Below are 12,121 nucleotides of genomic sequence, written 5' to 3'. Positions count from 1 at the left end.
CACCTGCGGCCGGATTGTGGCCGGATCTCTGCCGTACCCCATTATAGACAATGGGACCAGCGGGCATTCCGCCTGCATCGAGCAGTGCTGGAGCATTCCGGCGGGCTGTTCTCTGCTGGAACCGCCTGCTGGAATCACTAACTAGTAGTAATAGTGCCCCTACAGTAATAATTTCCCCACTGTGTCCCAGAAGTAATAATACTCCCATAGTGCTCATACTAGTATTCATGTTCCTCATAGTCACCCAATTGTAATAAAGCCCACCATAATTCCCACGATAGTAATAATTCTCTTTATAATGTGTTACAGTAAAAATAAAAGTGCCCTGTTGTGTGGCAGTATAAAAAATACCTCCTCTTAGTGCCCCTGTAGAGCCAATGTCCCCATAGTGCCCTCATAATGTGTGCCAATGCCCCCTACTGTGTGCCCAAAAAAACATCTTAGTGCCCCCAGTTGAGACAAGGTCCCCATAGTGCCCTATACTTTGCGCCAGTATAAAATACTCCTATATCGTGCCCCAATAGTGCACCTCCCTTTATCCCCATGGTGCCTGACAATGTGCAAGTATAAAATGCCCCCATAATGTGTGCCAGTATAATTCCCCTATATAATGACCCCAATAGTGCTCCTCTCCCCCTTCTCCATAGTGCCCCCCATGTGTGCCAGTATATAAGATAGAGTCCCCAGTAAATGCCCCCAAAGTGCTCCCCCCCTCCATAGTGCCCCCATGTCTGCCAGTATATAAGATAGGGCCCAAGAAGACGCTCCCATAGCGCTTCTTTTCCCCCTTCTCCATAGTGCCCCCCATGTGTGCCAGTATACAAGATAGGGGCCCTTATAGTGCTCCTCCCCCTCCATAGTGCCCCCATTGTCTGCCAGGATATAAAATAGACAGACCACCCATATGTCAATTGCTCAGCCCCCCCATATATCACTTGCTCAGAACCCCCGACCCCCCCCCCCCCCTATTATCAGTTGTTAATTATTTATTCAGACACCCCCATATGCTCATTCAGGCCCCCCATATCGATGTGGCTGACCCCCATCAGACCTCAGATAAGACTAAAAATAAATAATTAAACTTACCTCTCCTCCTCCGCTGCTCTCCATGTCCGCCGGGGTGTCCTGATGTGAGTGCCTGCCCTGCTGGTCTCCAACAACCCGGCTGCACAGTCACGTGACCTGACTGCGTACAGCGTCAGGTCATAGTGCGCGCTGTACGCAGTCAGGCTGGAGGAGACCAGGGAGGAAGGGGAGCCGGAGGGGTAAGTAAGCGCCTCTCTCTTACATACTAGAGGGGGCCCATTCATACTAGTGAGCGCTTCCAGAAGCGCTCACTAGTATGAATCGGCCCCTTCACGCGCCGGGCCCCTGTGCAGCTGAACTGGCTGCACGGGCGATATGTCTGCCCCTGGTTGGTAGCTTAATACAGAGAGGAATTCACAGTGAAGCTCCGCCTACAGTGCACTTAACAAGCAGAACTTGGCAGAATAAAACTGCATATTTAGCCTACTCCTGATAATAAAAGCTCCACAAATGCTATGTTTGTGCTGTTCTCTCCAGCCCCTGTTTAGTGCTGTCATTAGTTTAGTATAGTTAAAACTGACAGAATCTCTTTAAATATTAGAAATGATAGCTTGTCTACCTCTGTACTTAGTTCCCTAAGAACACAGGGGTGTATGTCTTCTGACTTTAGTGACTTGTCTATTTTAACATTTCAAGGTGGGTCTGTATTTATTCCTGGGTTTCATTAGGTTTTAGGAAGGTTGACTTTGATGGGCATAATGTGATCTTTTAGAACCAGCCAACCTGCTTATTGATGGTTTCCTAATACAATACTTACACAGATGAAAATAAATTACAAATATGTGGATATTACATTAGCCGACTGCAGCGCCAATGTAAGCCAAAGGTGGAGCTTCACTTCCACATTCCCATCAATATATACAAAAGACGTTTGTTTCCATGACGGTCCTCGTTGGGTTGTGGCCATTATTAAGCTTTTTTCTTCTCCTCTCTTTGGATTTTTTTCCATAGAAATAGAGAGGTGATGAGGGTGAGGATCAAGATGATGGTGAACATGATGGTGAGAATAATAGTATCAGACACATCGGCTTCTGAGAAAAAGACAATATAAGTGTTAATTTTCACACCTCCATTTTCATATAAAAATAAATCAATTTCTGAGTTGATCTTCTGTCTCCAGTTATAAAAGGAGTAGACTGCTTTGGACAGTTTGTTTATGTCAGAAAGGTCCCATTATTTCATTACAGAAGATCCCGCTAATTGGATCTCCAGTGATCAGCTGCAATCTTTGGGAGGAACCCAACACCAAGTGTTTGATTTCCCTACAGTGCCACCACTGGAGAAATGTGGAATTACACAGTTCACACTGACATCAGTAGTCTATTCATGTAAAGCATGGACATGCTCAGTGCTCCCTCTATCCCCTCCCCTCTGATAATTTATTACATAGCTAATAGGATATTAGAAAATTAATTTGGGGCTATTAGACCCATATTAATGCAAATTTCTTCTCCACCAAGAAATGTAGATGGTGTAACGTCCAACAATCCAACATCATTGGGGTCTAACACATAACACTGTATTTAAAGGGGTTTTCTGAGACTTCAATATTAATGGCCTATCCTCTAGATGGGTGGTCAATATCTGATCAGTGTGGGTCCGACACCCAGTACCCCCACCGATCAAGTGTTTATATAGGCTGCGGCCTCCTCACCTCTTACTAAGCACAGCGCTGTCCATTGTCTAGTGGCTGTGCTTGGTATTGCAGCCCAGGCCCACTCACTTGAACAGGACTGAGCTGCACGTAGACCATGTGACCAATGAACATGACATCACCGGTTTAGTAAAAGGTCACAGATCTCCCAGCGGATTCTTCAAATAGCTAATCGGCGGTAGCGCCAGAAGTCAGAACCCCCAACAAAAATATATTGATGGCGGATCCTGATGATACATCATCAATATTCTATTCCCGGAAAACCTGTTTAGTGTTCCAGAATATCTGATCATTTGGCCTTGTGCATGGACCTAAAGATTTCACCGGAGAGCCTACCATGCACCTCCATCTAGTAACAAGAAACCAGTAAAAGTTAGTCATGTTAGAGGGATTAGTCACCATTGCGCACAGTACTTACGTTCAGGAAGAACATTGACCTCAACCATTATTGGATCAGTCACTGAGACGTGTGACACGGCACAGGTATAAGTATCCGGAGAAGCGCCGGTCTGAGGGACTGGAACTTGGAGGAAGTTGCTCAAGCTGTAGGTCCCGTCATTATTTTTGCGATGACTGGAGGTTATTGGGGAGATGTCGGTTAATGGAGAACCGTTCAGCAGCCAGGTCACCTCCACGTCCAACGGGTAGTAGCGGTCAGTGCGGCAAGTCACAGTGGTCTTTGGGTCTGCACTCACAGAAACTGTAACCTGAGGAGGCTCTGGGGAGAAACAGATCAGTGAGAATGGGGGACTGGCACCGCTTATCCTTTACAAGCTGATATCGGCCATCTAAGAGGGCACCGCAGATCTTCCCATGTGCCATTGTTACAGTATGTAGGTTCAACATTGTTGACGTTCAGAGACCATACATCATGGGACTACATACTGAAACTCCAAACGGTCTACTGTTTTAAGTATACAGCTCCTGTGCAGAATTATGTGTTTCCATGGTTACAGACTACAACCCCTGTATGATCTTGCAGTCATATTGCTATCCATCTATTTTCTACACCTTGCTAACCTACCCAATGAATGTAGGATGGAAGTAAGTATGACATTAGGATCAGACTACACAGGGTTGGTTCGTAGTCGGTAACCATGGAGATATATAGGTTTCTACAAGGTCTACCCCACTCCTCTATGTAGGTATCCGAACAATAGGTTCTAAGCAAACATGGATATTGCATTATGTGGGTCATGTAGACTTTGTCTTAAGACTTCTGCATTTCATATGGGCACAAATGCCCTCAAAGGTCTCACCAGTCAATGTATATTAAATTACCTCTGATCTGTAGCTGGAGAATTTGCTGTAATTTGTGTTGTCCAGAAGTCACGGCACAAATATAGGTGCCCTCATCGTGGACATGGAGTTGTCTTATAGTCAGAGACGAGGCTACCTTCTTCTCCTGTGTCTCCTGTTGTAAAGTGATCCGGGAGTCCTCAAGGTTTAATCTGTGCCCGGTGCCATCCTTCTGTAGATGCCAGTCCACGCTTACTTCAGTGCTACTCCATACGTCACAATTTAATGTCACTTCGTCGGTGAGGGAGCGCTTCTGTGATGGCGGAGAGGATGATACAAGAAAGTCCACTAAAGGGAGTAAGAACAATGACGTGGTCATCATTGTGACTGACAGGGAGACACAGATATATGAAGTATGAAGACTCAAGGGTGAAGGACATGGGTCCATCAGACTGTAGGACCATAGGGACCTGGTCATTCGGAGACAACACCATTCCCTGCCACATCAAATTGGCCATGCTGGTCACTGTTAGCTGGGCAATATGGCCTTCTAAGTAGGATTTTGAAGTGAGAAGATACCACTCTTATTGGGTCTACCAGTAGGTCCAACACTGTGTAACACTGTATCGATGAAGAAGCGGTCCATCTTTCATATCATACCTCACTATTTAGGCTCTTTGCTCATCATCGGCACATAATCACTATAATGTAGACTAGTTTTCAGGTTCAAAATACTGGACCAAATTTACAAAAAGTCATCCAAAAATATCATTCCAATGCCGAAAATGGCCCATTAAGGTCAAAACAATTTGTTTAATTAAAATGAAGAAAGGAAAAGTTTGTCTATAAGTTGGTCTGTAAAAAGTTCTATGACCACAGAGCCGTCTTGAGGACAGAATAGGAGGCACACTTACCTGTCTGCTGCTACCCTCCCACTACCCACCAGTTAAGGGTGTGAAAGAGCCCAATTCAGAAGCATAGTTAAAATGGCTAGGTGTGGAGATAGCAGCTGCACCTTATCCATACTTGCCAACTCTCTAGCTTGGGCTCCCAAAAGTTTAGGGTGTGTGGAATTTTTTCAGGTGTAACCAAGCTTCTTTTGCCAAAACACAACCCTTTCTTTCATGCCGTACCGCTTTATGTGCCATGTCACTGCCCCCTTCTTCTGTATTTGGCCACTAGGACTGTATCTGATGACACAGCCCTGGCACCTTACCCAACTAGGGGTTAATATCTGGGGAGTGCTAGCAGGGGTATAGCTATAGGGGCTGCAGAGGTAGCAGTTGCTACCAGGCCCAGGAGCCTTAGGGGGCCCAAAGACCCTTGTGCCCCATAAGAAGACACCGGTACTATAGAAAGTGCTTGCTGGTCAAGTTATACCTCTGGCTGGAGGGAAAGGGTTAGGTGAAGAATTTGGGGTGGGGGTGTGCCGTTTAAATTTTTGATTGAGGCCTCAGGAAGGCTATCTGCGTCCCTGCTCATGGCTACAAAGCACTGAGGGAAGGGGCCCAAGCTGAACTCTTGCACCAGGGCCCATGAGCCTTTAGCTACGCCCCTGGGTGCTAGGAAGATTCCACAGCACCCAGAGGAGTTGCTGGGAGGTCTTTTTTTCCGGGATCCTCCCGTATGTTCCAGGGACGCTAGCACGTATGACCTTGACCTAGTGTCTGATAACATTGGGGCCAAGGAGCCTGAAGCAATACCTCTGAGACTTTATTAGGTAATTGTGGGCAGGTTAGGGCCATCGATTGGCAGTGCCAACTGCAACAGTTTTGGTAATGCCATTAATAAGTTCCCCATCAGTTTTGTCACCGACTCACCTGTCATGGGCACCACAGTCTTGTCATTGGCCAGCTCGTCTGGTCTATCAATGGGTACCGTTGCTCTGGCCATGACGGCAATGCTGAGCTCAGGTAGTCGGATGTGAGCGGTAAATAACTGGGAATAGATCGGCGAGATCTCACATTCAACCTTTTCTCCCTCACACTCCACATGAAGCAAGCGTTCTGCAAACAAGAGCGGGGCAAGGTCGGCTGCAGGGAGGAAAGAGGGGCCGTGTGTTAGAGGCATTTCCCTTAAATTATTAAAAATAAATAATTTATTGAGACGTCGTCAGTCACGTAGTTCAAAATTCTGCTCAGGTGCTTCTGGGAAAGCTCAGTGACAACCAACATAGCTTCCCCAATATCCTTAAAGGAGTTGTCCAGAATGTTGATCTGGGTGACCTATTCTCAGGGTAGGCCATCAGTATCTGATTGGCGAGGGTCCGACACCCACCGTCAGTTCTGCCCATTGTGTAATGGACGGAGCTGGTCACTGAATGGGAGCAGCACTGCAGTAACCAGCTCCACTGTGCAATGGACAGAGCTGCGTCATTGTGGTGCCGGCAAAATCCAGAATGGGCCCCTCTCCACACCCAGAGGTCTTCCAAACAGGAGCAGATTTGTGAAAAGAAAAACGGTTGTTGTTGCCCATAGCGACCAATCAGAGCAAAATACAAAAGGAAAGCTGAGCTGTGATTGGTTGCTATGGGCAACTGAGCCTTTTATGAGCCCTAAATGGGTTCTCCAGGAATGATTTAAAATGGCCACCAGCAATCTGTCCTAGAATATGAGCAGGACTGGTTCTCTCCATGAGGGAGTGGAGCTTTACTACATGTTCTACGATAAATGGTAATGACGTGACCCTGCCTATGATATGCCATCATGGCTGAGCAGCCTGACAGGAACGCTCAGCAATGTGTGATATAGGGAAGTGCCAGAGTGTAGTACGTACGGGGGGCCTGTCCCCTTACTCCCCTAAGCAGCTCTGCAAGTGGTGACAACCAGTCCTGCTCACACTCTAGGACAGGTTGCTGGCAGCCATCTTGAATAATTCCTGGAGAACCCCTTTAAAGGGGTTATTCCATGACCAATGTAAAAATAATGAAAATCAGACATCATACAGTACACGACAATCTCTTTCTAACAAAGCTAGAACCAGCGCTGCACCTCACATGGATCCAGAGATCTCCACATTCATTGCTCTGCTAGATTTATATCAGGCTGACAGCTCAAGGGGAGTGTCCTTTCTACTGCAGCTCAGGGGGCGTGTCCATGCTCTCCTTATCACAGCTCAGGGGGCGTGTCCATGCTCTCCCTATCACAGCTCAGGGGGCGTGTCCATGCTCTCCCTATCACAGCTCAGGAGGCAGTTGAAAGATGAAACTGAGCATGTGCAGCCATCTCAGTGAGCGGGACAAAGAAATACAATAAAGAACAAGCAGCAGGTGGCGCTATACAGATACATATTATTGAATAACTCACTGGCTATGCTACATTTTTAATTACAAAAGTATTCAGATCCAGGTGCAACTCCTACATAATTTACTTGGTACAGCGCCATACATTCCATTGTGGCGGTGCCTGGTATTGCAACTCAGTCCTATTCAGGTTAAAGGGGTTATCCAACTCCTATAATGCCCCCCAAAATGCCCGGGCCCCTCATACTGGTCATATTTACCCCACTCCCTGAAACCCGCATCGCTCCTGATGCCCTGCACTGCCGCTGCTGCATGTTTTGATCCGCGTGTCGGGGAGGTGGGGTCGGAAGCCAATAGCAGGCCACTACAGGAACGAGCCTCCCTAGGATCACCCACGATGTTAGTGAGGCTCGTCCCCGTCCTGGCCTGCCATTGGCTGAATCGCCAGATGTTTGATCTGTGTGACGGGGAGATGCAACGGCAGACGTGCGGACATCAGGAGCGATACGAGTGATGGGGAACGGGGTAAGTAAAGCCTGTATAAAGGGCTTGGGCATTTTGGGGGGTATTTTAGGGGTTGGAAAACCCCTTTAATGGAATTGAACTTCAGTTCCAGATGCAGCCACAATGATACGTGTGGCACAATTCTTGGCAAGCAATGGCGCAGATACAGTGCTCCAGCTGCAGTCACTCCATCCAGCTGACTGGCCAGGGTGTCGGTAGTCGGACCCCCACTAATTCGATATTTTGTCTTTTTTTTAAAACATTTTTTTTTGGCGACTTGATGACCACCACTAGGGGGCACTGAAAGCAGATGTAAATTTACAGCTAGTATTGGGATCTGTCTGACTATGCATGCTGCAGTGAGGCCCCCGCTAGTACGTCCTGCCTCCCTGGCAGGTCCGCCACTGTCTGGAGTCTAGGAAAGCTGGGTGATAACGCCTGCCGGTGCTGAGCTGTCACGAATAGTCACCTGTGGCCAGGAAAACAGTCATCTCCGGGTTCTCAGGAGGATGATAATTTGGCAGAGGGTCCGCCGGCTCCTCTCCCATCACCGTCACGTTCTGCAGGACCAGCGTCACGCTTTGCCTTGTAAACCCCATCCCCCCCATGCTAGAATCCAGCAGTGCGTAGTCACAGGGGAGCAAAATGTCCACGGCATACTGTAAGTGGGGCACAGCGGCGCCCCACAACACGACACCTGAAAAAGAATGGACGGCAATTATTATCTAGTACTGATCTTATACTCTAGTCACATCCAAAGCTGCATTTAAAGCTCTGATTAGGCTTAGTTAGCTGTGCCTGACCTCAAAATTCAGCGCTTTTTATGAAATGCATGATAACAGGGAGCAGTAGACTGCATTCATCTGCACGGTAAATAGATAACATAGACGTTTACTGTCCCTTTAAGTAATACCGCCATCATTTTGGACGCCATCTTTTTTTTTTTTTTTTTAAGTGGACACACCCACCCCTTAAACAGCCCCCTCAGTTTTGCTCACTGTGTAGAGTCAGGATGAATCCCAGATGCAAAAGTCCCATGGTCTTCATATCGGCAGTACACGATAATAGAATATACCGCTATATACCGCTCACAGCAACGCGACATACAAACAATGGTACGCGGAATACATCAGCAGGTTACACGCCACATACATGTCCGTACACAGTACACAATACACAGCAAGTGCTCCACCAAGGAAACAACCACACACACGCACAACGCCGTACACAACACACACAGCAGCCTGCGAGGGAATAAAACGGAAAGTTCCCAGCTACGGTTTTCACTTTCAGTTTAGCAGCAGTCACATGATGCTTCCTAGCAGAGCGTTCAACCTGCACAGAACGGGATGCAACGCTCTGCAGATGTTAAAGAGCCCTGCACTATTTTTAACCCGTTAATGACTAGCTTTTATATTCAGTTTTTGCATCTTCATGTTTAACTCATTCAGCCCCAGAGGGTTTTTCGTTTTTCACTCCCTGCCTTTCCAGGGGCCATAACTTTTTATATTTTTCTGTTCACATCGCTTGTTTATTTTTTTTGTGGGACGAGTTGCACTTTCTGATTCCACCATTTAATATTGCATCCGATGTAGCGGAGAGCTGCGAAAAAAAATCCAAATGAGGTGAAATTGGGAAAAAAAGTTTTATGGATTTTGTTTTGACGGCGTTCCCTATGCTCTAAAACGGATCTGTTACTTTCATTCTCCAGGTCAATGCGATTACAGCCATACCACATATATATATATAGTCTTTTTTGCGTTTTAAAAAAAAAATTGGAAATTTTTTTTTTTTCCTTGCATTGCCATATCCTGACCCCCATCACTTTTTTTATTTCTATGTGTACAGAGCTGTGTGATGGCTCATTGTGTGCTCGGCGATCTGTACTTCATAAGTGTGTATGACTTTTTGATCACTTTTTATTAAAAAAATTGTGGGAGGTGAAGCGACCAAAAAACGGCGAATCTGACATTTTGATTTTTTTTTCCATTTCGCTGTTTGCCGTATGGGATAAATATTTTAATCTATTAGTAGTTTGGGTGTTTATGCACGCAGCGATGCCCATGATGTTTATTTTTTATATTGTTTATAGATTTTGATTTTGGGGAAAGGGGTTGATTTGAAATTTTATATATTTAGTTTTTGATTTTTTTTTACACTTTGGAATTATAACAAGCAATCGTCAGATTGCTTCTCTCATAGACTCCAAAGCATTAGCATTGGAGTCTATAAGAAATACACTATAGGGGTCATTTATTAAGACCAGCGTTTTAGACGCCGGTCTTAATAACCCCCTGCACTGGCGGTGGATCCTAAATCTAAGCCTAGCTTCCTTGCTGGCCTAAATTTAGAACATTAAGCCTAAAACAGGCGTAGAAAATGATAACGGCCGACCCTTCCCCGCCCACGCTATTTAGACCTGGCATTAGCGGGGAAAAGTCACAGATTACAGCGCAAATAACCTTTGTGTCGCAATCTGCACCAGAAATACGCCAAAAATAGGCAAATTTCTGTTAGTAAATGACCCCCTATGTTCCTATGGAGCCCTGCCATGACCACTCCATAGAAACCAATGTGCGGCAGCATACTGTGACTCACTGCATCCAGCTCCCCCCGATCCTCGCTGGGGGGAGCCAGATCACACCAGAAAGAGCACGCTTCCAGGTTTTTGCCAGTACAGATGTCGTGGTCACTTTTGACCACAGCATCTGAAGGGTTAAAAGTCCGCGATCGACGTTACCACCGAGCACGGACATTAGTCCCAGGTTCCTGCTGTTAAAAATATATTTTAAGTCCCAGCCAGCACCGTACTTGTACAGCGTTAGTTGGGAAGGGGTTAAGCAGCCATAACTTTTTTATTTTTTCATTCACATGGCTGTATCAGGCCTAGTGTTATGCAAGAGAAATTGAATTTTTTTGGGTGCTGATTGAGGGTACACATAAAACACTTCATCATTTAGATCCATTTTATTTTTCTGCTTTGCAAATATAGAAGAAGCAATTTTTCAGTGACTTTTTTTATTTTATTGTTTGCTAAATAACCGTGTAGTGTCGTGTAGATGACTAATCTAAGGCTACTTTCACACTTGCGGCAGAACGGATCCGACAGGCTGTTCACCCTGTCGGATCCGTCCTTCCGCTATTTCGCCGTGCCGCCGGACCGCCGCTCCGTCCCCATTGACTATAGTGGGGACAGGGGCGGAGCTCCGGCGCAGTACAGCAGTTCGCGGTGAGAGGCCACCGAACGAAAAATTCGGACATGCAGGACTTTTAGTCCGGTGACCTTTCGCCGTGCAATGCCGAGCCTGCGCCGGAGCTCCGCCCCCGTCCCCACTATAGTCAATGGGGACAGAGCGGCGGCACGGCGAAATAGCGGAAGGACGGATCCGACAGGGTGAACAGCCTGTCGGATCCGTCCTGCCGCAAGTGTGAAAGTACCCTAATAAGTGTTTAGTTTATAAAGTATGCAAAATAAAATGCATTTTAAGTAAAATAATCGCGTATATTTTTATAAAAATTTTTATAAAACTTTTTTATAAAAATTTTTAGAATTTTTTTTTTAAATCCCCAAATTTATTTTACAAATATTTTTTGCTTTATACTAATACCCTGTGTCTCTATGGCACATACTGTGGTTTAGGATAACACTGGTGCCGTAGCAGCAGGGTTACTGAACTTGGGGTATGTTCACACAACAGATTTAAAAAATCTGCCTACAAAATTCAGCGAGGAATCCACATGTTTTTTTTTTCAGGACGTTTTTTAAATTTACATGTGCAAAAATGTGCATTTTTTTAAACTTTTTTTTAACCAATGAGTCTTTACTTCAATACAAAACTGCATTTTCACCTCATGTTTTTGGCACAGAAAACACGCAGACACATACGGGGCAATTTGTTTTCACACTTCCTATTCATTATAATGGGAGATTTACGCATCAAGATAGGGCATGCTGCTTCTTTTTTCCACATGGGAAAAAACACAAGTGCCACATCACATTGAAATTAAGGGATTTTTTGATTTTAAAGCACCAAAAATCAACTCCAAAAAAATCCATGTGAAATGGCCCTTACGGTCCTGGGGTCCTTTCTAGGACCAAAAGGCTAACTGCAGAGGGTTTACCCAGCCACTGATCTGATCACTAGGACCCATCAGAATTGACTATGGCAATCAAAGGGTAAACAGTTGGGATTGGAGCTACCTCCGATCCTGGCTATAGAGAAAAAGGCTGCTTTTAAGAACCGGAGCTGTTAGTTACAGTTCATTCGTAGTGCAGGAGCGCTCATAGAAGTGCTCTGCTCCCTCTAAGGCTGCGGCTACACAGAGACACTGTGTATTATCCTCTTTGGGAGCTATTTCCGGTTTGTTATACTGTGTTTATACTGTGTGTAACACCC

The 12,121-nt window shown here is 45.7% G+C and overlaps 1 protein-coding gene across 1 annotated transcript; it reads right to left on the bottom strand.

The window, feature by feature from the left end:
- Window positions 1-739: 739 nt before the first annotated feature.
- LOC122923584 (tapasin-related protein-like) lies at window positions 740-9,016 on the bottom strand. The gene is made up of 6 exons (XM_044274439.1): window positions 8,723-9,016; window positions 8,194-8,421; window positions 5,800-6,012; window positions 4,022-4,327; window positions 3,159-3,458; window positions 740-2,117 (listed from the first exon to the last, which is right to left on the bottom strand). Exons 1-6 carry the CDS (start codon window positions 8,769-8,771, stop codon window positions 1,996-1,998), a joined length of 1,218 nt encoding a protein of 405 aa, XP_044130374.1. The 5' UTR covers window positions 8,772-9,016; the 3' UTR covers window positions 740-1,995.
- Between the last annotated feature and the right edge of the window lie 3,105 nt (window positions 9,017-12,121).

Source organism: Bufo gargarizans, unplaced genomic scaffold (assembly GCF_014858855.1).
Source record: "Bufo gargarizans isolate SCDJY-AF-19 unplaced genomic scaffold, ASM1485885v1 original_scaffold_1765_pilon, whole genome shotgun sequence".
In the NCBI taxonomy this organism is placed as follows: domain Eukaryota; kingdom Metazoa; phylum Chordata; class Amphibia; order Anura; family Bufonidae; genus Bufo; species Bufo gargarizans.
This window is presented reverse-complemented; position numbering and strand designations above follow the sequence as displayed.

Bases quoted from the DNA above. Each gene is read 5' to 3' on its own strand.
- LOC122923584 (XM_044274439.1), bottom strand. From the start codon at position 8,771: ATGAAGACCATGGGACTTTTGCATCTGGGATTCATCCTGACTCTACAC. The intron at 8,422-8,722 runs GTGAGCAAAACT...ATTCTTTTTCAG, and splicing joins ATTCATCCTGACTCTACACA to GTGTCGTGTTGTGGGGCGCC. The intron at 4,328-5,799 runs GTGAGTCGGTGA...TACTCCCTTTAG, and splicing joins GACTGTGGTGCCCATGACAG to TGGACTTTCTTGTATCATCC.